General features: G+C 35.9%; 1 protein-coding gene across 1 annotated transcript; it reads left to right on the top strand.

The window, feature by feature from the left end:
* The first annotated feature begins 1,920 nt into the window (after nt 1-1,920).
* LOC122042379 (probable sodium/metabolite cotransporter BASS1, chloroplastic) lies at nt 1,921-23,898 on the top strand. The gene is made up of 7 exons (XM_042602472.1): nt 1,921-2,338; nt 2,592-2,732; nt 14,466-14,621; nt 14,705-14,826; nt 14,919-15,056; nt 15,243-15,303; nt 23,557-23,898. The coding sequence occupies exons 1-7, from the start codon at nt 1,967-1,969 to the stop codon at nt 23,713-23,715; spliced, it is 1,149 nt and encodes a 382-aa protein (XP_042458406.1). The 5' UTR covers nt 1,921-1,966; the 3' UTR covers nt 23,716-23,898.
* The last annotated feature ends 1,788 nt before the right edge of the window (nt 23,899-25,686 follow it).

The raw sequence follows: 25,686 nt of genomic DNA, 5'->3' as shown, positions 1-25,686 counted from the left end.
AATTTGTCCCTAATTTGGGACGAAAATATATTTTCGTCCCAAATTTAAAGACACTATACTATAAGTGTATATTTGTAACAAAATTTGTGACGAAAATTATAGTTCGCCGTAAAATTTGGGATGAATTATTTTTTTCTTTGTAAAATTTAAAACGCCGATTTGTAATGAATATATTTTTATCGTAAAAAATTTTATGATAAAATTTTTTAGAAAATTAATTCTTAAAATTTTGTTTTTACCGTGACCGCCGGCACAGCCAAGCCGTGCCGAGCAACACGGTCAAGTCGTGCCGAGCAACAAGGCCGTATGATGATGTCTTTTGGCATGACGTTCCGATTCTCAGAAATTGACATGCCCTAGCTGTGCCGTCAATGTCAGATTTTGGGAATTCGAGCCACCTCTTCGACACAGGTCATTAGTAACAACTACCCACCACTAAACCCAATTTGTGGCCACAACTGGTCATCAAACTGTACCACTAACCGTTATTAGTGGATTAATAACTCATAATGACCATTATTACATATTTTTCATTGTCTATCATGATTAACTGCAATTAATCGGTGGCCAAAAGATTTTAATAGTTATTATTACGGTAAAGTGGAGAAAAATTTCCAATTCCATTTTTAATTTTGTATGCAGTCTCCCTATCTAAAAAAGTTTGTTTCCACTCCCTACATGCAAAGTTTCCTTTGTTTCAACTCCCCGCATGTAAATATCATGACCAAATTGCCCTCAGATGTTTTAGGTATAAAAAGTTTAAAAACGAGTATCATTCTGATTAAATTCAGTACTTTATAACTAGAATTCAGTACTTTATACTAGAATTGAGTATATTTTCTATCAAGATTAACCCTCATATTTTTCGGTACAAATACTTTAAAAATGAGTATAATTTCTATTAAATTCAGCACATTAAATTAGAATTGAGTATATTTTCTATTAAATTGAGTACGATATTTTTCATGCTTAATATAATTACTCAAAAATTCAACATCATTTACCATTTAAAGAAAATCAAGTAAATTTTTCATCCAATTGAGTCATTTAAAGAAAATCTAGTATAATTTCCATTTAATTGAAGTGAAAAAAAAATCGTACTCAATTTGATAGAAAATATACTGGATTCTAAATTTAATATACTGAATTTAAGAGAAATGATACTGATTTTTGGATTTTTTATACCCAAAAATATCATGGGCAATTAGGTAAACATATTTGACTAGGGAGTGGAAACAAAGTTTTTCATCACTAGGGAGTGCATGCAAAATTTTGTTTATCAATAGGGAGTGCATGCAAAATTACTCTTATTATTACATGAGTTGATTTGACATTTGATGCATGTAGGTCGTATAGAACTCTATACTAGTCAATTGAATTTAATATAAACCAGATCTTAAATTTGCACATTCCTTACATGCACAATTATATTCATATCATTTTAATGATGTAATTTAATATAAATTAATCTAGTTGTGTGAATGTTTTAATGCGAAATGATTCACCATCTTATTCTATCTTTCCAATCTACTGTATCGTTTTTCAAATATGTTATCAATTGACTGTGAGAGGAGAGGAAGGAATGAATATTTTTAGTTTTAACAAAAAGACCTGAAAAAAGGTAAAAAAAAGTTGATTAACTAAGTCATGTCTAGTGTTCGAATCTAGACAATTGATCTGATTTCATAAAATTATTTTATCTATTATTAGAATAAATTAAAAAATATTTATAACGGATAATTAGAAATCCAATTAAATTTCTTTTATAAATACACTATAATTAAAAATCAAACTATAAATATAATAATAATAAAACATCCTCATACTGTGTCATGGCCATATGAAACATTAATGACCTCAAGAGAATAAGGACCCTACAACTATAAAACCAGAGAGTATTAACAATGCCATTTTATATAAAGAAGCACTTGTAACGCTCGAACCTGTGGCTGCTGCTTGTTCTTCCATGTCTCTCCCCTCGCTTCGCCCCCTGCTTTTCCACCATGAATCATCTCCCAAATTGCTTCCTCTCCCAATTCCAAGATCGAATTTTCACCGGAAACGTGATCCGGGAGCACTCAATATCAGAGCTCACTCTGGCAACCCCAAGAGGGCCGTCCCCCGATGGCAAAATGCGCTCGCCACCGCTGCAAGCCTCTACCCTCTGTACGTCACCATCGGTGGCTCCGTCGCAGTCGTGAATCCGTCGGCTTTCTCCTGGTTCGTGGCCCGAGGCCCGGCTTCTTATACCTGTGCTCTGGCTTTCATAATGCTGGCCATGGGTCTCACTCTGGAACTCAGGGACCTATTTGCTCTTTTCCGGAAGCAGCCTTTCTCTGTAAGCCCGGGGATATCTGCTGATTTTCTTTAGACTTATCTAACGTGAATGTACAATTTCCTAGTTGACTATTAGGATCCGCACCGATATACATCCTCCAAGGCGTTAATTGATTATTATTTCAAGACTTATCTGACAGAATGTGCAATATCTTCGTTGTTCTTCACCTGATTTCTACTACAGATTGTTTTATAGCGCATTTTCTATCTTTCTCTTTTATCTTCCTTTTGTTTTTTGTTTTATTTTTGGGTAGATTCTTTGTGGTTGTGTTGCTCAGTACACAATAATGCCATCTCTTGGAGCAACTGTTAGTATAGCACTTGGCCTTAAACCATCTCTTGCTGTGGGGCTAATTCTGCTGGCTTGTTGCCCTGGAGGAACTGCTTCGAATGTGGTACGCCATTTCCCTCTTGTAAAGTGCAAATGTTATTTTGCATATATATATTTGATATCTAAACACTTATTATTCTTTTGAATCGATACCTAAAAACTTTTTAAACCTAAGATTCTTAAATAAATGCCTAGTTGACTTGAGACCGTGTAGGTTTGTACTTAAGTTGGATCTTTGTGTTTTTAGATGAGTGGGTAACCCATGGAGGAAAACACTAAGTTGATGGAGGAAGAACCCTATTTGAAATTCTTATACACTTATTTCTTGTCTTGTCCTCTGTCATTTTCTCTATTCGTATGCATTACAACATGTGCATTTATCTTTTCTTATTACTCGCTTAAATTACTTGTTATATACATAATGTTGTCTCTTTTATTGTTATCCTTTTTCCTACTAATGCATCCTATGACAAATGCATTGATTAACATGCTAAATGAAATAAATATGATAAATGCTGGCTTAATTATTATGAACATCTCATTGCTCCGTTGATTATGTCAATGCATTGTAGGTATTATGCATTGGTAGTCACACTATAATGAGTGTATAGAGTATCTCTTCTTCGAAGAGCAAGGGAGAAATGCAAACATCCCTATTCCTATAAAACATAAGCTAACCAAAATAATAAGACATGATGCCTGCACTAAAACATTATGAGAAGTTCCTTAATTTGTCATTGATTATTATCTAATTTCTTGCTATTGCATAATTCATATTGTACTCCTTTTGACTATTTCCCTACTCTACGCCCCTTTTATTCTATCCAGATTTATCGATGATGAGTAATAGGGGTGTATAACTAGGACATTAGGTGTTGCTCTAAGACTTGCACTAGTGTTGGATTCCTCTTGTGAGTTAGTCACTATGTCTTATTATTTATTGTTTGCTTCATTTCTATTTTTGGGTAATTATGTTTTTCCTTTTAGTGCTTAACTAGATTGTTTTATTTTATCCCTTTCAATTTTTCATCGAGCATTTTTAAAGTTCAAATATGAATTCTCCATGATCTAGCTATCTATTAATACTGATTAATCTTGCTATCATGTGCTTTATCTAGTACTTAGTTTTAGGCTGAGTCACGTGCACTCATTTTGTAATTCCTTTTTACATTAACTAATATTTGTCGGTGCAATGATATAAACAAATGGTTGAATTCAATTAGGATATTTCGTTCTATTTGACAAAAGATTTAAATTAGGTTTATTTTGTGTTTCTAATGTGTTTAAAAAGTAAGCAAGGACTTAACAAAGTGCACATAGAGCTTGTGATTCAATGTGGTTTGATTTGTTATTGATGACTTAATATGATCAAATTGGATGGTTATCACAGGGTGTTCTTTTATGGCTTTAATTGCTCGTGTCAAAATCATACATGCAGCAAAAATAAATTAAAAAATATATAGAATAAAAAATCACTAACACAATCAACATGGTTTGAAGCACGGCACAAAGCTTCACTCTTACTCCACGGCCTACTAGTTAGTAATTGAATCACTCTCATAGATCCACTAAGAAAGAAAGTTGCTTACAAGTAGTTCTTCTCTTACAAAGAAATACAAACAAGAAACGTAAATAAGAGTTATCAAGAACTTGTAGCGAGAGTTTTTGCTTTGATTTGAATGCCTTTGGACATTCTTTAGTTTGAGCACTTGATCACAGAGATTTCACAAACAATTTCATGCACACTTACAAGGCAAACAACCTTCATGACTGATATAGAAAAAGACATAAACTATTGTATTTTGTCTACCTCCAATTGACTAAATTGGCCTCCAATCAGGGCACCGACCTCCAATCGGGGCACAAGTAGTCAATATGCAGCAAAGGACTAGTTGAACCAATTAACTGAAATTCTTGTTTAGTCAATTACTCAAACATATAGCAGACTCGATTTGGATCCATTTGATTGGAGTCTGAGCAAAAACATAATCTTTTTTGAACCCTTATGTTAAATCAACTACCAAATAAACTCAATACTCTAGTCGACTAAGAATCCTCACCAATTAATTGAATCTACTCTAAAATTATGACTCCACTTAGCTTACATCCTCGTAAGCATACACAAAGCTCAAGGTTGAGTTAATGACCAACCATAAGTAGGAATGTATTGCCCATTAGTCGAAGGTTTCCTATAAAATACTAGGTAATCTAGTCTCCTATTTAGTTATACACTTCATCCTTGAGAATGCTCTTCAAAAGTATGTACCCCAAGATAACAATTAGCTTGTGACAACTCACATAGCTTCTAGGTCTTCAACCTTATCATCCTTCAATCAAGATCACATTTCACTTGTAATATTTTGTCTCTCTTTCCTCAAGGTCTAAAACCTTGTCAGCAGCATGGTTTAAAGTGCCGTGCTGAGACGGACGAAACGGGCGAAACATCTCGTTCCGCTCAGCTATCGGCACCTGCATGACATCGGCACCAGACCTGCAACAACTATGACATGTTGCGCGATCCCGTGGTCGCAGTGGAGGGGTTGCTCGACCCCACAACAGTAGTAACCCTTCCGCTGCCTCCGCGGAGGCATCGTGCGACCTTGTGGCCGCTGCAAAGGTACCATCGCAGTTGTGCCAGAGGAGTCATGCGATCCTCGCGGCCATGGTTGAGAGGTTGTGCAACCCTGCGGCAACGCCGAAGTTGCGTGAACTCGCGAGTGGTGTTGGATTTCAATTTTTTTAATTAAATTTAGGTTAACTATTTTAATCAACTCCTAGCTATGATGGAGATAATCAAAAAGCTTTATTAAACCCTAATAAAATTATCTAATTAATTTTATATTTCATTTATTTTAATTTAAAAATTATAATAAAATTTTTATTTATTTATCTATTTTCATATCTTTTCTTTTTTTAAAGATTATTTTTTATATTGTTTATTTTTTAAATATTTATGTTAAATATTTTATTTTTTAACTAATATATTTTATATTTAGAAAATACCGAAACTATATCGGCACGACACGATACGATACGGAAACTGTATCGTTCCGGTCCATAACTGAAACCTCGACACGGGTCGAAATTTTAAACCTTGGTCAGTAGTTTATATTATCCTTAAGTTCATGTCATGTCGATCCCTCAATCCCTTGGATACACCAAACCATTTAGGCTTGCTTATTAGACATCATTCGTTATTCACATATGGAGTCCACCTCTTATCAAGTTGTCCTAGAGTATGCCTTAATAGAGATTTCTGGTCCTTTAGATGTTCTATGTCTAGTCACATATAAGCTCACCTTGTTATTGGCCGTCAAATATACTCCTTATTCTAGAGTTCACCTTGTTAGAAATTTTTGATGTTTCAAATGTCTCGTACCATCACCTCCAAGTCAACTTCATTGTAGACCTATGAGCCATTAGGCATAACTAGGGGCGGATCTACCCCGTGGGGGGGGGCCGGTGGAACTAAAAACAAGGAATATGGGGCCTCTTTACAGCCATCGGAGGAAAAAAATGAGTAAGAACGAAGAAACGCGCGTTTTTTAAATTCTGAACAAAGTTTACATAAATAAATTAGGCTTATTTTTTATTTTCCTTTTTTCTCTCTCCTCTTATTTCTTTTTGCCACTCACAAAGAAAACATCGACTTTTTCCTTTTTTTTTTTATTTCTGTCGTTGTGCTGCTGACTGCTATTGCGCCGCCGCGTTTCTGCCGCTGTGCCGCCGTGGTGTCGCCCACCTCCAGCTGACCAGCGGCTCTTGTCGGCCAGCAGGATCTCCGGCTAAAACTTGCCGTGGCACCGCCCAACAAAACTCGCAAGGGAGCCGGCGGTCACGAATAGAGTCACAGAAATTGTTTGCCGCCGCCACCTCCTAGGCTCTTAGCTGCTACTGGTCCCGGAGCAGCGGAGCTCCCCTGCCGCCCTGCCGGTCACACACGTGACGCGCCGTCGCAGGCTCGCAGCTTCAGCCTTCAGCCTTCAGGTAAGTGGCAAGTGAGTTTTATTTTATTTTATCGTTTATATATTTTTTTGATTGTTTCTTGATTACAATGATACAATTAACGATTAAAAATTTTGATTGTTTAAATATTTAGTTGCTTTTGTATATTCGATTGTTGGATAATTGAAAATTTAGATTTTGTATATTTGATTGTTGAATAATTTATAATTTAGTTTTTGTATAAACTCCAAATATGTAATAAGATTAGTTTTTTATTAGTTGTTAGTTAATTGTCATTTGTGAATATTGATAATTTATCCTAGATTAATTTTGTTTTTTTAAAAGAATTGTGTCGATGAATGATGAATGATGCTAAATAATTTAATTGTGTTATTGTTAAATTGTTCACATTAAGTTTAGTAAAATAATACTTTATGTTGATAATTTTTTCCCATATATTTTAATTTGTAGAAAATGTTGAAATATTTTGCAAAGAGGCCTAGGAGTTCAATTGAATCATCTAGTGTTCCCGATGAAGAGTCTACTCTTGCACCACAACCACCACCACCTCCTCCTCCGCAAATTTTATTTGAAAATATTGGAAATTTGAGTAGTAAAGTAGAGATTGTTGCTGATCCTGGTTTACGAAAATTGATTGAAGAGTATGATGTTGGTGTTAGAGATCGTATTCGAAAAGAATATGTTTCTATGGGCCCTTGTCAACCTCGAGGCCATAATTTTCCAAGAAAAAAATGGGTAAAGACAATAGATGTTTCAGAGAGGTCTAGTTTAAAGACCGTGATTGGTTGGAGTATAGTGTTTCAAAGGAGGCAGCCTTTTGTTTCTGGTGTTATCTTTTTAGAACTAGTAATATAGGGTTTGGAGGAGATGATGTGTTTACGAGATCTGGTTTCATAAATTGGAAAAAAGCAATTGAAAAATTCAATGAGCATGTAGGTGGAGTTGGTAGTGCGCACAATGAGGCAAGAATATAGTTTGAGGGTTTCAAGAATCAAAGACAAAGTGTGGAGTATTCATTTTCATCGAGGAAACATGAGATTGAAGTTGCTTATTGCAAACGCTTGACTGCCATTTTAAAAGTAATTCGATTTTTGTTGTTACAAGGATTGCCTTTTCGGGGACATGATGAGTCTTCGACATCATCCAATAGAGGCAATTTTTTAGAATTGCTCAAATGGTATAGCTCAGAGTGTCCAAAAGTTGCGGCAGTTGTTGAAATGAATGCACCTGGAAATAATCAAATGATTACTCCAAAAATTCAAAAGCAATTGGTGAATGCTTGTGCAGTTGAGACCACAAATGCTATTCTAGCTGATCTTGGAGATAGGTGGTTCACTTTACTTCCTGATGAGGCTCGTGATTGTTCAGTGAAAGAACAAATGACAGTTGTTATTAGATATGTGAACAAACATGGAGAGGTGATTGAACGATTTATGGCTGTAGTTCATGTTGCAATAACTACAGCTGCTTGTTTGAAGGAGGCAATCGACTCTTTATTTGCTAAGTATGGTTTGTCAGTGGCAAGATTGAGGGGCCAAGGATATGATGGTGCTTCAAATATGTTTGGAGAATTTAATGGCTTAAAGTCACTGATAATGAAAGAAAATCTGTATGCATTGTATGTTCATTGTTTTGCTCATCAACTCCAGCTAGTGGTTGTAGCTGTTGCTTAAGCAAATCAATATGTTTGTGATTTCATGTGGATTGTTGGTTCGGTTGTGAACACATTTGCATCATCTTGTAAAAGGGCCGACAAACTTTGACAACTTGAACATGACAGAAAAGTTAAACTTCTTAAAAGAGGAGAGATTAGTTCTGGTAGAGGACTAAACCAAGAAACTAGTCTAGCTAGACCTGGAGATACATGATGGGGGTCTCATCATTCAACTTTATGTCGTATTGAACAAATGTGGCTATCTGTTATAGAGGTTCTTCAAAATTTGATTGATGATGGTGATCGTTCTTCTAAGGGTTTAAGTAGAACTTTGGTTGAAAGAATGGAGAGGTATGAATTTGTGTTTATTCTACTATTAATGAAACGTATATTGACAATCACAAATCATTTGTCAACCGTTCTACAAGAGAAAGATCAAAATATTGTGAATGTGATGCGTTCGATCAATAATGTGAAAGACAAATTGCAAAAGTTGAGAGATTCTGGATGGGATGTTTTACTTGAGGATGTGAAGAAGTTTTGTAACACTCATTCCATTAAAATAATTACTATGACAGATAACATCAACAGCCGTAGTCGTTTGAAGAGAGATGGAAAAAATATTAATTTTTATCACTACTACCACGTTGAAATCTTTTGTGAGGTAACTTCATAATTCTTTTTTATTTAATTACTATCAATTAAATTCTTTTAAACAGTAACATCTTTATTAATTTTTACTTTTGTTGTTTGGTTTTTAAATTGCATGTTATCGATATTTTCTACATGAGATGGATAGTCGTTTTTTTGAAACAACTACAGATTTGCTGATTTATATGTCATGTCTTGATCCAAGGAACTCATTCTCTAGATTTGATGTATAGAAGTTAGTGTGTCTGACTCATTTTTATAAGGATGATTTTTCTTGGAATGAGCGTATGTTAGTTGAACAAGAGCTTGAAACATATATTGATGATGTCAGATCAGATGAACGGTTTGAAGGCATTTCAGATTTGGGAGCTCTTGCAAAGAAAATGATTGAAACAATGAAGAACCATGTGTTTCCTTTGGTTTATCGGATGATTGAGCTAGCCTTACTTCTTCCAATTGCTACTGCAACTGTTGAAAGGGTGTTTTCGGCAATGAATATTGTCAAAACAGATTTGCAAAACAGGATTGAAGATGAATGGATGAATGACAGTTTGGTAGTCTATATCGAAAAAGATATTTTTAATACTGTCGACAATGAGTCAATTTTACAGCGTTTTCAGAACATGGAGTCTCGAAGAATGCAATTGTCACGTATTTGTTAGTAGACTACTTTAATATTATTATACGAGTTTTTTCATAATATTGTACTTTTTTTCCTATATGTCAAGTTATTTAAAAAATATTTTTTTAATTACATAGAATTTATTAACTATTTAAAAAAAAATTCGCCGCGCTCGGATTACGATCGCCCCTCCATGCTAGAATTTCTGGATCCGCCACTGTGATCACTAGCAAGCTTGAGTGTTTATGTTCGCAAGATAAATTTTAAGCCTCTAGTCATAGCAATTACCAAAGTGATCGTATGACATCCAATATAAACAATGGTGATGGAGTTGTCTTGGTGACAAGTAGATCCCATTCCATCTATGGGAAATGAACTAATCATGTCTTGTCAATTTAACTGGTATTGCAGTCAGGTTCATGTTTTAACAACAAATTATTCTAATTTTTTTGCTTCCTTCTGATTTAATGGTTCTAGTCATATGACAATAAGTCTTCGAACATAAGAGTGATATATTGTAGAGTATTATGATTTTTTTTACTTTCTTCTTTTTCTTATTATATGAAGGGGAGACTTGGCGCAACAATAAAGTTATTGCTTTGTGACCTAAAAGTCACGAGTTTGAATCGTGGAAATAGCCTCTTGCAAAAAGCAGAGTATGGCCGCGTACAATGGATCCTTCCCCGGGACCCCACATAGTGAGAGCTTCGTGCACCAGACTACTTTTTCTTTTTCTTATTATATCATACCAAATGGTATTTAGTATGAGAGTCAGTCTTAGTGGTTGAGTCCATGGTAGAGGTTGCAAAATCATGCAATGAGATGCTGTCCCTCGTGGTTGAAGGATGTCTCTTATAGGGATGTTCACCGCAGCACAAAGCACGATAGGTTGATATTATGCCAGTCCGGTTTATTCAACTGAACACTCGAAGTGAGCACACATTATTCAGGGCTTGAACTTTGCTATTCAGTATCTTTTATCATCTATGTAACCATTTTCCATTACTTATCAACAAATGATATCCTTGGCCATAGAGACTGAGCCTATCAAGACATAGATTTTTAAGGAGAAACATTGGTAGAATCATTTTGGCTAGTTCAGTGAACTAGTGGTAAGTACCAAGTAGGTGGACAAGGAACTTAGATCTAGACTCAATTAGTTAGACATTCTAGCTGTCCTAAAAAGAAAGCTAACATAGACGAGACTTGACGTCGTCTTAGTTCCAATTGCAGGCCTAAAGTACTATTGTAACATTAGCCGAGAGGAAAGGAGAATGGTATTGCACATTTGTAGCATATGCACCCATGTCTCATGAGTGTACCATAACCATAAATCAGGACATTTTTTGTTATTGTAAGAAACTGAGACACAATGCGGGATTTTCATTGGAGGGTGCAACGTAGCTTACGATCTCCAGTCCCACAACTGCTGTAATAACAATAGACTCAATTGTATTAGAGCCAACAGTAGTTGCAATAAGAACAAATTCTGAGATATCAATTAGCCATGGTGTTTGCCCTAACTCAGCAAGAAGCCCAGTAGGAAGATGACTCAATACTTCGAGGTATGATTTGCATTTGTGGCATTCCTATAATACCAGTAGCAGCAATTCAGTTAACGCATATGCATTTGTTGACAAAATAGGGGGGAGGGGGGAATCTACCACTAGAGTTAATCATAGCTGTGATTAGCCATCATGGGAGTTTTATATTTTGTGATGGAGCTAAAAAGCTGTAGGTTGGAAATTGTAGAGTGCTATTCACAGACCTTTGATCACTGAGTTTCACTGCGTGTAACGTGATTTTGGGTGTGGATTGGTTATCTTCAAACCATGCCAATATAACCATCAAAAGAAGGTAGTCACTTTTTTCCTCATGATTCACCTTATTGAAATTTTGTTGGAATCTGCAAATGATCAATATCTTTGATTTCTTCTTTCCATGTTGTACAATTATGATGAAGGAATATGAGAGCCTTTTTGCTTTCTCATATAATAGCACAAGGAGTAGATGTGTGATATCCAATTGTCTTTACAGATGAGTTGTTTGAAATTCCACCCGAACGACAAATTGATTTTGCTTTTGAGTTACAAACTAGCGCACTGATTTCTATTGGCAACATATCATATAATACTGAGGAGCTTAAATTGCAATTATAGGAAATCCTGAATAAGTGATTTATCTGCTGTTTTGTATTTCTGTGGAGAGCTATCCTCTTCATCAAAAAGAAGGATGAATCCATTAGACTGTGACAAGTGCAAGCCATGACTATAAAAAAGTACTCTATTCCTAGAATTAATAACTTATTTTACCAACTTAAGGCACCAATTCTATTTCAAGATTTATCTAAGACTTGGCTTTCATCTGCTCCTAAAAAATGAGGAAACTCGGAAGATTGCTTTTCTATTTTTGGAGTGGACTTTATGAATTCCTTTTGAGAAGTTAGGTCTCCCTAATGCCCTAGGTACGTTCATGGACAAATTATACAATTCTAGAACACACAAATTAACTTTGATTGCTTTTTATCGATGAAATATTAATTTAATCTAAGTTAAAAGCATGAGGTTCATCTTTGGAATGTGATAAAACTGAGTAAAAGTAGTTGTTTACCACATTCAATAAGTGTTTTCTGGTTATCAGGTATTGGCTTTCTAGGATGTGGTATCCAAGGATGACATGTGTAGGTTTATAGCAACCTTAATTCGATAAGGTTAACTTTAGGTGACAGAGGAGGTCTATAGTTTTCTATAGCTTTTATGCTATTACTGCAACTCGTTGAAGAATTTTCAATGTAGCGATAAGCCTAACATAGTTGACGAATAGGGGTGAAGTTCATTTAGGACGACCCTTGTGAGATGAATTTTTAGGAGTTAAAGCAGAGACCAATTCCACTTCAGTGTTAGATCTTCCTTCAATGAAGAGTTTCATTATGTACATTGATGCTTCAATTCAAGGACATTTTTTTTTTAAAAAAATTAATATGGTTGACATAAGTCAATCAGATCTTAGCATTGAGATGTGGAACAAGGCCACCAGCATTCCCACCTTATCAATGACCGCTCTCCAGTTAGATGAATTGAGAAAGCAATTAAGGTGCTGTTGGATGCAAGGATTCAACTTTCCAAAGCACCATATGGAGCATCAGTTCTTTTTTAAAAATAATTATTATGGATCTTCATGATTGTTCATAAACTATCGAGCCTTGAACAATATCACAATTAGAGATATGTACCTGATTCCTCTCAATGCTGATTTATTTGATCAACTTGGGGATGCCAAATAGTTAACAAAATTAGACTTAAAGATCTGGATAGTATCTTGTCAGGATAATTGGGATGAACTAAAAACTCTGGCATCTGTATATATGACTCATAGAGTTCCTAGACCCTAGTGATTCCCTTTGGCCTCATGAATTCTCTTACAACCTTGTGCACCTTCATGAATAAGATACTCCAACCCTTTTTCGATCACTTTGTTGTTGTTTATCTGGATGATGTCGTGACCTAGACTCCAAGAATAGAGAAGCATATAATGTTTGCAACAAGTTTTTTTTATGTTCTATGAGAGATCTAACTTTTTTTAAGAAGGAAAAATGCTTATTTGCTTATTAGACACTTATTTTCCTTGGCCTTATTGTGGATGGATGCACTATCAAGATAAAATTTTTGAAAATTCCAGCGATTATGACGTGGCCACAACCAAATGAAGTACCTAATTACGTTCCTTCCTGTCCCCGGGGTCATGGTGCCGCGGTAGGACATCCAGGTTGACTCCCAGGCACCCGCGGTTCGAACCCCAGCTACGGCGTATTTGCAGGAATTTTTTCCCCAAATGGGAAGTGTAATCAAAGGATGTTGGGCTTCTGGGCTGGCCGCCGCGTGCGCTTCCCGATTTATCCTGGTGGTTGGTGGGAAACTTCCGTGGGACCGGGCCGGTCAACCCCAGAGATAGTCAATGAGGCTAACTGGGATTATCATTTTTTTAATTACGTTCCTTCCTGAGCTGCAACTAACCAATTATTATGGAACATTTTCAAATGAGTTAGGATGTTGCGGGTGTCATATTTTGCTAAGTGAAGAGGTTTGCAAATCTGTCAGTTGTGAAAAAAAGACAATGAGTTGCTCATGCTATTCATGTTTCTCATTTAATAAGGACTAAATAGCAAGATTATGTCAACTTACACAAATTTTTTATTAAATTTATTAATAAGACAAAATATAATGAATTAATTTATGTTCTGTTTTGTATACACATGCGATCTTCATGTTTGATTTTGACGTTTTAATTGGCTGTCACTTATTCATGTATAGTGTGGTGGGTCAGGTGTATGTGGTGGATGACAATAGATGCATATGCCCCTTGGGCTTAAATTTCTAGCTATAATTGGAGCAGCTAGATTTACACTGTTGTTTAATGTTAGATTGCCAACTCATCTATGATAATTTTGATAGGAATTTTTTCTGGTGGAACAACTCCTGTTTTCAATCACAATAACTAGCAATTGGACAAACATCATTGATTGTTTTTTTAAATTTTATATCATATTTTTTTATAGAAATTTCTATGCTTCAGGAAAACTGGAGATGGCTCCCATGTATTGACCGTATAAGAAATTTGTATGAAGATTGTTTACCTATTTACTGAAAGAATATTAAACATGTTTTCAACAGTTATCTCTTGAGAGTCATTGTTGTAGGCCAAATCATTAGTCCAGGAATTGAAAAAAGATAGAATTGTTTGTTTACTGTATGAGATTTTTAAACTTAAGTCTATTAAATTTATCATGTTTTCTTCTTAAAGTGGGCAATTTTTGAAAATGACGCAAATGGAATTGGGGGAAATATTTCTTCTCCCATATAACTTTAATTACTTGTGATGGCTATATCTTCCATATTGTATTTCAGGTTACCTTAATTGCTCAAGGGGATGTGCCATTATCGATTGTGATGACTGTATGCAGCACTTTGGCTGCCGTGTTTCTTACTCCTCTGTTAACTAAACTCCTTGCTGGAACTTATGTTCCTGTGGATGCCATCAAACTTTCTTTAAGTACCCTACAGGTAAGGATTAGGGTTCAAAGGAGAGTTTAAATCACTATTGTTTTCTGTTATCATCTTTGGTAGTAATGTATTTTTCATCCTAGGTAGTTGTTGCTCCAATTTTGTTGGGGTCTTATTTGCAAAGTGCATTTCCAGCTGCAGTGAAAGCCATTATCCCATATTCTCCCCTTGCTGCGGTGCTAACATCATCACTTCTTGCAAGCAGGTCTGTTCTCGACCTCTGTTCAATATCTTATTTTGAGGTCTTGTTCTGTTTGTATTATTCAGTATTTATGTTTCCTCTTGGTTATTTTGCAGTGTATTCTCAGAAAATATTGTTGGAATTAAATCATCAGCTGTTGTTGCTTCCAATGGAGCTGTTGGCATTCTTTTTGGTGAATTGGGTGTTGTTGTGGTCTCAGTGATTTTGCTACATCTTGCAGGCTTTTTCCTAGGGTGCGGATTCTCATTCTTCATCTAAATTCTGATGGATTGCAATTTGGTCACTATTATTTTCACTTGAAATTTGTTGTGACAATTGTTGTCCTCTTTTTTCATTGAACTGATTGATGAGGTGATGTTCTCAGGAGTCAGATATTGGATTGTTTAATTTTTATGGTTCTAATGCCTACACACTGGCAGGTATCTTGCAGCCCTAATATCTGGCTTAGGAGAGAGACAACGCAGAGCAATCGCAATTCAGGTACTCTGTATTCAAGAATGAATTTTCATCGATTTTGGAATCTTCAATGTTTAAAAGTTTTGTTAATCATGGTACCACATGGTGCCAAGTGCCAATTGGTAAAGGTTGAAAAACATATCATTTTGGCCTTATACCAATACTACGTGAGCATGGATAAATGTCATTGTCCCTCATGCCGAGATAGGTTCTTTGTTGCCAATTGGTGTAGCCTTATCCTAACGTATCTTGGTCAATTTTGAATGATTCTTGTTCAATAAATCATCCTTCTATTATGTCTGCCGATCATGAGGAGAAGGTGAGACAATATAAAAAAAAAAGAAAAAGGAAAAAAGAGAGGGGAGTTAAGAAAGGAAAGCAGTAGCAAAGAGGATGGATGATATGAAAGTCAAAGAAACCAGTATGTATTCCTTTCCCGTACCAATGTCCCATCTGTTATAGTTACAAATTAGTGTTGGTTCATGTCCAACTCCCACACTGTACTGATATGTATTTATTTTCAATACTTGTATAAGTGTGATTCCCTCAACACGCTTTAAAGCAATATTGAAACATCCTAACTATTAGATCGATGCAACATGATATACAAACCATGTCATTCGGTCAGAGACCAAAACTTTTTTTTTTAATACGGAGTTGTACTTTAAATATCTCTGGTACACAATATAATTCAAAATTAACTTCTTAAAGCAATCTAAATATGACTTTGGTAATGTATTTGCTAAATTGTTCATTGGAATCCTTGCCTCCTGTTTTCTTTTTAATTGAATTTGGAATTACATCACTGGATGGCGCGAGAGGGGTCAATAATTCGGGCAAACTTGTCACCACTTCATATGCTTGGTTGAAGACCTACTGCTTTTCTCTTTCTAAGTCATAATTGTAGGATTAAGTCCACATGGGTGGACTAGATCCAATTGAATCCACATGAGTGGACTTAATCTCCATAAGGTTGAGCTCACACTTGATTAACATACACACACACAACTAATTACCATTAAAGTGACTAAACCTGATTAAGTGATCTAATGCTTCATTGCATATAAGGAGGGTTTAGATTAAATGGATGTGGATTCAATGTGTAGATCCAAAACCCGGTTCATTAACATTGATGGGCTATTAATGATGGATGGACTTTAAGGAGGTTAGTCCCTATAGGATGGGCTTGGTATAAAAAGAATGAGACTCATGAATTAGGGCATATTCTAGAGTCTCTTCAACCTCTTCTCTTCCTCATCAAGAGAAAGCTAAGGATTGACGCCACCCACTCTTGTAGAAGACTTTTCCGCAATAGCAGGAACTCCGGTGACGAGTAAGAAGCATTAGCCTTTGCGATAGATTCAGGTTAGCCAGTCATGTGCTATTGTTTCGATTTGTATTGTGCCTTAGAGATTGATATAAGCAAGATCTTATTATATATACACCCTTTAGTTCATATATGATGTATTGCAAATCTAACAATTAATATCAGATCCAGGTTTGGCTTATTATCAGTTTTTAAGGCGTAAGGATAATTTTTCAACGTTTTGACACAAATACATCGATTTTTGCATTCGATTCCATATGGATGAGCGAAATTGATGTATATTCGTTGAATGTAGTATGGATAGCTTAGGATTTAACCTTTGAATCAAGTTTTTCGCATTATCTGTGAAGAACGAGATTGGCAACACGAATTTAGGCCAGAAAATCGCATTTCAGAAATAGTCGTTTTCTGATATCAATCGATTGGGAAGGTTCCCAATCGATTAAGAGTCGTAGATTCACGAACAGAATCATTTTGAATTGATCCGTTGATCGATTGGTGCTTATCAATCGATTGGCATAAGGTTTGATCGATTGGGATGCTCAAGTTTGCGAACAGAAGAGGCTAGAGCTGATCGATTTGTGTTTACTAATTGATCGGCTTGAGGAATCAATTGATTCAGATTGCTGATCATGACAAAACTTTAAAGGAAAGCTTTCTGGATCGATCGGTTGATCGATTGGGGTCACCAATTGATCAGTCAATCGATTGAAGGTTGCAAGAATCAAACAGAAAACTCTTGAATCGATCAACTGATCGATTGGGGTTACCAGTCGATTGGTCAATCGATTGAAGTTCGTAAGAATCCAATAGAAAGCTGCTGGATCGATCGGCTGATCGATTGGGATTCACCATTTGATCAACCAATCAATCAGAGTTCACTGGGTTGTCTACAGAAGGATTCCGGATCGATCAACTGATCGATTGGCATTAGTCAATCGATCAGACGATCGATTGAGTTGGGTGAACCAGCGAACAGAAGCTTTCTGGATCGATCAGTGGATTGATTCACGCGTGTTCAATCGATCAATCAATTGATTGACACGCGTGTGAATCGATTCACATTCTTTTTGATCGATTAAAAGGGTGTCAATTGATTGATATCCGATACCAATCGATTGATAACTGAATTTAGCTCAGTTTTCAACAATTTCTTCTTGGATTCTTCTTTGCTCTTGCTACCTAATCGAACCTATACTATCGCCAAAGTGAGAACTATTGGGGAGGCTAGGAGTACTAGTGTAGAGGGATGTATATCCATGCTAAGGATGATTAACCTAAAGGAAAAACATTTTTTATGTCGGATATATGTTGAAGGAAGCTCACAAATTAAGCTAAACTTCTTGATCATGCATAGTGTGTCGGCAAACAAAGGAAGGGGCACTATGTGGCCGGTTAGAGGCATTGTGAGTGATGCTAGAAAACATAAGCTAATTAAAGAAGCTCATGAATAAGATATCATGCGCATAATGCGTCGGCCCAAAGGAAGGCGAGTTATGTGGCCGATGAAGGTGATCATGAGTTACTTGGAGAGTACCAATAATAAGTTACAATTTAGTCCAAAAACTTAATGTAATATTGCACTAGATATCTCTGTGTATGCCTATAAAGTTGCATGTTTTATTTGTTGTATTTTGTTATTGCACAAGATACATGTCTTATTTGTTAAATTGAGTTATGTTCTTTGCTTTTGTTTATATAGTCCTCTCAATGTCTTCTAATTTGAACAACATCCCCGTGCTTACTGGCACAAATTTTGGACAATGGAAAGAACATATTACGATTTTATTGGGTTGCATGGATCTGGACTATGCCTTTAGGCATGATCGCCCCACACCTTTAACTGATGATTCGACTATGGATCAAAAGGTGAACTTTGACAAGTGAGAGCGATCTAATCGCATGAGTCTGATGATCATGAGAATGTCAATATTAGAATCACTAAGGGGTTCGATAACCGAGAAGGAGGATGCTAAAATCTTCCTTAAGGAATTAGCGGATCGATTCACCTCAAACGAAAAGGTTGAGACTACTATATTTCTCACGAAGTTAGTGTCCATGTGGTACACAGGGAAGGGTAACATTAGGGAGTACATCATGGAGATGTCTAATCTGATTACAAGGCTTAAGGTACTAAAGTTAGATACGTCTGAAAGTGTCCTTAGGAACCTGATCTTGATCTCTCTGCCTACACAGTTCACTCCTTTTAAGTTTAGTTATAATACTCAAAAGGAGAAATGAATACTAAATGAACTCATATGTCAGTGTGTACAGGAAGAGGAGAGATTAAGAGGTGACACATCTCAAAGTGCTCACTATGCATCCTCATCTCAATATTCGAACAAGAAAAAGAAGGGTAATGGTAAAAGTAAGGATAAACAACTTGTAGTGATTGGGGCTTTAGAGCATAAAGTGCAAAAGCAACAAAATTCAGACCCATCTTGTTTCTTTTGTAAAACGAAAGGTCATCTGAAGAAGGATTGCCCTAGATACGCCAACTGACGTACTAAGAAAGGTATACTTCTCAACTTTGTTAGTTCAGAAGTCAATTTAACTACTGTACCTAATAACACTTGGTGAATAGATACTGGTGCAACTACTCACATAAGTGTAACTATACAGGGTTGCCTCACGAGCCGAATGCCAATTGATGCCGAAAGATTCATCTATACTGGAACGGGCAAGAAGGCAAAAGTAGAGGCAATAGGTGTCTTTAGAGTTTGTTTAGAGAATAATGCACTTTTGAATTTGGAAAATACTTTTGTAGTGTCGTCTTTTAAATGGAACTTAATTTTTGTTTCATGTTTGGACAAATCTGGATACACTTATTCATTTGGAAATGAAAAATTTAGTATTTTTCGAAATTCTATCTTGTGCGGTACTAGTTCCTTGATTGACAAACTATATAGATTGAACACTGAAACTCATACGAATAATTTTGTGATGCATAGTATAGGTATGAAGCGTGGTATGACAAATGAGAATTCATCCATGTTGTGGCATAGGCGTTTAGGACATATCTCTAAACAATGCCTAGAAAGGTTAATGTCACTAGGAATTCTCAATTCCCTTGATATGTCAGATTTTGGAATCTGCATTGAGTGTATCAAGGGGAAAACAACTAACAAAAGTAATAAGGGTTCAAGGCGGAGTAATAGAGTCTTAGAGCTTATACATACGGATATATGTGGACCATTCCCTAAGGCTTCTTGGAATGGGCAATCATATTTCATAAGCTTTATAGATGATTATTCCCGATATGGATACTTGTACCTTATTCATGAGAAGTCCCAATTCCTAGACATGTTCAAAACCTTCAAAGCCGAAGTTAAAATTTAACTTGGTAAGAAGATTAAGGCAGTAAGATCAGACCGTGGTGGTGAATACTATGGTAGGTCTGATGGATCAGGTGAACAATGTCCTGGGCCATTTGCAGATTACCTTTCTGAGTGCGGTATCGTGGTGCAATACATCATGCCTGGGACACCTCAGCAAAATGGTGTAGCAGAGCGACGAGACCGAACTCTTAAGGACATGGTGAGAAGTATGATTACATTTTCTTCTCGACCAAAGTCTTTGTGGGGTGAAGCACTCAAGACTGCAGTTTACCTACTCAACAGAGTTCCTAGTAAGGCAGTAACAAAAACTCCATATGTGTTGTGGACAGGTAGAGTATCTAGTCTTAGGCATCTACATGTCTAGGGTTGTCCAGCTGAAGCTAAGCCCTATAGGCTTAACGAAAGGAAATTGGACTCAAGAACTGTTAGTTGTCATTTTATAGGATACTCTGAAAACTCAAGAGGTTTCAAGTTCTATAACCCCTTGAGTAGATCCTTTTCCGAGACAGGTAATGCCAAATTTATTAAGGACGGTGGGAGTGATAAAGCTAGGGAAATATCATTTGAGGAGAATATTAATGATCCTAATATGGTAACTACTGATACAACTAATAGTGAAATGGTTACCGCCCCACATATAGTTGAAGCTGTATAGCCAGAAGGGGTAGTTGACCATGATATTCCCATGTCACCTCCAATTCATTTGGAAGGTACATCTCAAATAGAAGTATTCACTCCTATGATTGATAATGACTCCCAACCACCTCAAGATAGTGCCACTAAGAAGATCCATTAGAGAGAGGAGACCCATGATGTCTCGTGATTATGTTTATCTCCAAGAGTATGAGTTTGACATTGTGTTGGAAGATGATCCCACATCATTCCAAGAAGTCAAACAATGCATTCATCCGGAAAAATAGATCAATGCCATGAAGGAAGAGATGAAATCTATGGCGGACAACGACGTTTGAGAACTTATAGACTTGCCTGACGGTGTGAAACTTGTTGATTGTAAATGGATATTTAAAACCAAACAGGATTCGCATGGCAATGTCGAAAAGTATAAGGCACGCCTAGTCTCCAAGGGATTCACTCAAAAGGAGGACATTGATTACAAGGAGATTTTTTCGCCAGTTTCGATGAAGGACTCCTTTAGGGTAATCATGACACTTGTAGCTCATTATGACCTAGAGCTACACCAAATGGATATTAAAACTGCGTTTCTCAATAGAAACATTGAAGAAACTATATATATGGTGCAACTGGAGAACTTTGAGTCAGATGACTCAAAACACCTAGTATGTTAACTAAGAAAGTCCATTTATAGTTTAAAGTAGGCATCTCGTCAATGGTATCAGAAGTTTGATCAAGTGGTTTCTTCATATGGTTTGAAGAAGAATCCAGTTGATCAATGTTTGTACATTAAGTTCAGTGAGAGTAAGTTTATTATACTTGTTCTTTACGTGGATGATATATTGCTTGCAAACAATGATATGAGTCTGCTGCTAGAAACTAAGTCTTTTTTATCCGATGCATTTGAAATGAAGGATCTTGGTGAAGCATCTTTTGTCTTAGACATACAGATTGTCTGTGATTGTTCGAGGTACATACTTGGACTATCACAAAAGGCCTATATAGAAAAGATACTCATTTGGTATAACATGCAAAATTATGCTCCCGACGACACTCTGGTGGCAAAGGGTGATAAAATTAGCTTGCAATAATATCCACATCATGAACTTGAGATCAAGGAAATGTAGCAATTTCCCTATGCATCAACAGTAGGGGGTTTGATGTATGCTCAGGTATGCACGCGTCCGGATCTTGCGTACATTGTGGGGATGTTGGGCAGATATTTGAGTAACCTTGGACTAACGCATTAGAAAGTCGTAAAGAGGGTTATGTGATATCTGCAAAGAACGAAGGATTACATGTTCACTTATCGGAGATCGAGTATCTAGAGATCATTGGATATTCAGACTCCGATTTTGCTGGATGCTTGGATAGCAGAAGGTCCACCTCATGTTATATCTTCATGTTGGCGGAAGGGGCTATATCATGGAAAAGCGTCAAACAGACGCTAATAGCGACTTCCACTATGGAGGCAGAGTTCATAACCTGCTATGAAGCTTCCAACCACGGGATATGGATGTAGAATCTTATTACAGGGTTACAGATCATTGGGGGCATTGACAGGCCATTGAAGATCAATTGTGATAACAAAGCTGTAAAATTATATTCCAAGAACAACTGCAGTTCGTTGAAATCTAAACACATCGACATAAGGTTTTTGGCGGTTAAAGAAAGAGTTCAAAGTGGTCAAATAATGATAGAGCATATAAGGATAGATTTTATGTTAGCGGATCCACTCACCAAGGGTTTCACCTAAGGTGTTTCATCAACATGTACTGAATATGGGGGCTCTTCATTTTGATGAAGTACCCATTGTGTAGGAATTTGTATTTTATGTGATGCTCAATGTTCATGAACACATAATTTTTGCTCATTTTATATACTGCAATTTTTCTTATATGTGTGCATGATTTTGACTTGCTTTGATATATGGATATCATATTTACTATTGCGATTTTGCATTTGATTGTTGTAAATATGATATGGACTCTATTTGGAGTCATAAAGTTGAATCGTGATTTACTACTGCAGTTTAACATAAAGTTTGATAAATATGATTCAAATCCGATTTGGGTCATAAAGAGGACTTACTGAGAATGGACACTTGTAGATCACATTTTGTTCCATTCTTGTACTATATATCCACATTTGATCTTTGTCGTTAATGATATTAGTATTGTGATTATTGTTGAGTCTTGTTACAGTTATAGTAGCTATGACTTCTTTAATCCTATACTAATTGATTTAATAGATGAGATTGTTTAAAGGAGTATTTAACCCATAAAGTTTGGCATGTTGAGCTCAACTTAGGGGTTGTGTGGTGTATTAGGAATCAAGTATAGCCCAAGTGGGAGATTGTAGCATTAAGCCCACATGGGTAGACTAGATCCAATTGAATCCACATAGATGGACTTAATCTCCATAAGGTTGGACTCACACTTGATTAACACACACAACTAATTGTTTCATGTTCATTAATATTGATGGACTGTTAATGATGGATGGACTTTAAGGAGGTTAGTCTCTATAGGATGAGCTTGGTATAAAAAGAATGAGACTCATGAATTAGGGCATATTCTAGAGTCTCTTCAACCTCTTCTCTTCCTGATCAAGAGAAAGCTAAGGATTGCTGCCGCCCACTCTTGTAAAAAACTTTTCTGTAATAGCAGGAACTCCAGCGATGAGTAAGAAGCATTAGTCTTTACGATGTATTCAGGTCAGCTATTCATCTGCTATAGTTTCGATTTGTATTGTGCCTTAGAGATTGATAGAAGCAAGATCTTGTTATATATATATCCTTTAGTTTATATATATATATATATATTTTGTATTGCAAATCTAACAATAATTCATCATGATGCTTGCTGAAGTTACAACTAGACAAATATGACAAGATCATCAGAATAACTCTGAGTCAACTTGTTGGATGATGCTCAACACATCAAACGATGCTGAAATTTGCTCATTTGTTATGCACAGGTCGGCATGCAAAACTCATCCTTGGGCGTCATACTGGCAACTTCACATTTTGCATCCCCTCTGGTCGCTTTGCCTGCTGCACTATCAGCCATTATTATGAACATCATTGGTAGCTCTTTAGGGTTAGTGTGGCGATATCTGGACCCAACTGATTACTGATGCTGCCACGGGTGTGAGCCAGAAACAGTGACGTTGCTGCATGGCTTTGTAATCTCTTGTTGTACGCAGTTAGCTAATAAAGATATTGGCTTTATACATTCACTATTCTGTATAACTACAAGTACATTGAGAAATTGAAGCTGACGTAGATTAAAGTTCTTAGATAATTCTTCTGATATGTTATTTCGTTCTTAATTGTTTTAGTATCCTACCAGTTTTCCTTTGTCGTTGAGCAATGGTCGAATTCATGGTTTGTTCTGACATACATGTGCAATATAATGTTTGGATAATTGATGTTAGCGTGCAAATTTATGCCATAAGTGAGAGCATATATGCCTTTCACAATGTCCCCTCGGATGAGTCTAGTGATTAGCGCATGAGGTGTTATTATAATAAAGTCTGGGGTTCGAATATCGATATAGTTGAGATAAACATTTTCCTTATATAATCTCAATATTTGAATAATTGATTTTAGATTAAAGATAAAGTTTTATCATCTTCCTGATTGGAAAGGACCAAGTGATAATTCTTTCAGTGTTAATGACAAAAAGAGGTAGAGCCAGAGGTGTAATCTTTTATTATTATTTAAAATGAATGGACAAGAAATAGGAGATTTACAAAGAGAAAGAGTCTAAATTTAAATGTTTATACTTTGATTTTTAAATTTTTGTTTAATTTTAAATGGCTTGTCAAATATAAAAAAAGGGTGAGATGATGTAGTCATGCGCCTAGTGGTTGAAGGAAGCAATATTGTTTTGATGTACTTGGTAAAGTTTTAAAATTAGATCTATATGATTAAGGTTATGTGCAAAGTATACGGATGTAAGTTTTCTTGACATTAATATTACAGATGCAATGGGAAAGTTTAATAGGTGTTGGTAAAAGTCCAAGAAGATTGAGGTAGATCGAATATCTCCATGTGCTGGTGGTGGATTTGGAAGCTCATCAATTGTTCGCAGATGAAATCTCAGTAGGTTAAAATGAAAAGGATATGAAGGAAGGCTTAGAGTGAAGCCTCTTGGCAAATGAGTACGCAATGGTAGTTTTCTTATTTAAGAACTTCGCTCATGGAGAATAATTTCGTCATGATCAATTCTAAGCTCGGATAAAGAAAGAAAGTTGTATTAGATCGCAAGCCAATATAAGACAGGCAAATATTATGTATAGATTCATCAACTATCACGCTAATGCTTGGTTGTTCTTCGAAAGAAACTTATTACAAAATCTAATTACAACGTCTCAATAAGAATTTCACATTCTAGATTGGATAAGAATATACATTCTAGGAATACTAATTGTCTTATATTTGAAATATGCAACTTAGAAACACTCACTACAAAAATAATAGAAAATATATAATGATTAGAAGAATAACTATTATTTTATATTTATAAGAGATATAATTGGTAGAAAAGACAAAGATAGTGAATTTAAATTTTAAGCTATGATATATAAGGAAGAGTAAAATAAAAAATAGAGTAGATATTGTTGTGGATAATTTATTAAGGAATGAAGTGTTGGTGCATGCAACACTAATAATCGAACTTGTATTTTGATGTCTGGCAAAGAGTTTAAAGTTATACATTATGTATTTGATATGAGTGATAAGTGTGTAGAATAGTTGCCATATAAAGTCTTAGTGAGTCAGGAGGACTAGACACTAAGTAACAAAGTCTTAGTAGATCAGGAGAATCAGATACCAGGTAGACAGAGACTAGATGGGTCTAACAAAACACACTTGATGGGTTAAATGGATTGAATATCAAGTAAGGAAAGTCCTAGTGTGTCGATCGGACACTAAGTAAAAGAAGTCCAAACAAGTCAACTAAACTGGATGTTTGACGAATAAGTAAGGTAAGTCCTAGAAAGACCTTGCATATTGGAAGGCAGTGAGAATATGCCCCATTTGGGACAAACCACTCAGGTGATGGTCTGACTCAAAAACCAACTCGAATTTTTAAGTCGAGATCA

The sequence above is a fragment of the Zingiber officinale genome, chromosome 2A (genome assembly GCF_018446385.1).
Source record: "Zingiber officinale cultivar Zhangliang chromosome 2A, Zo_v1.1, whole genome shotgun sequence".
In the NCBI taxonomy this organism is placed as follows: Eukaryota; Viridiplantae; Streptophyta; class Magnoliopsida; order Zingiberales; family Zingiberaceae; genus Zingiber; species Zingiber officinale.
Note: the sequence above shows the minus strand (reverse complement) of the source record. Positions and strands in the feature narration are given on the sequence as shown.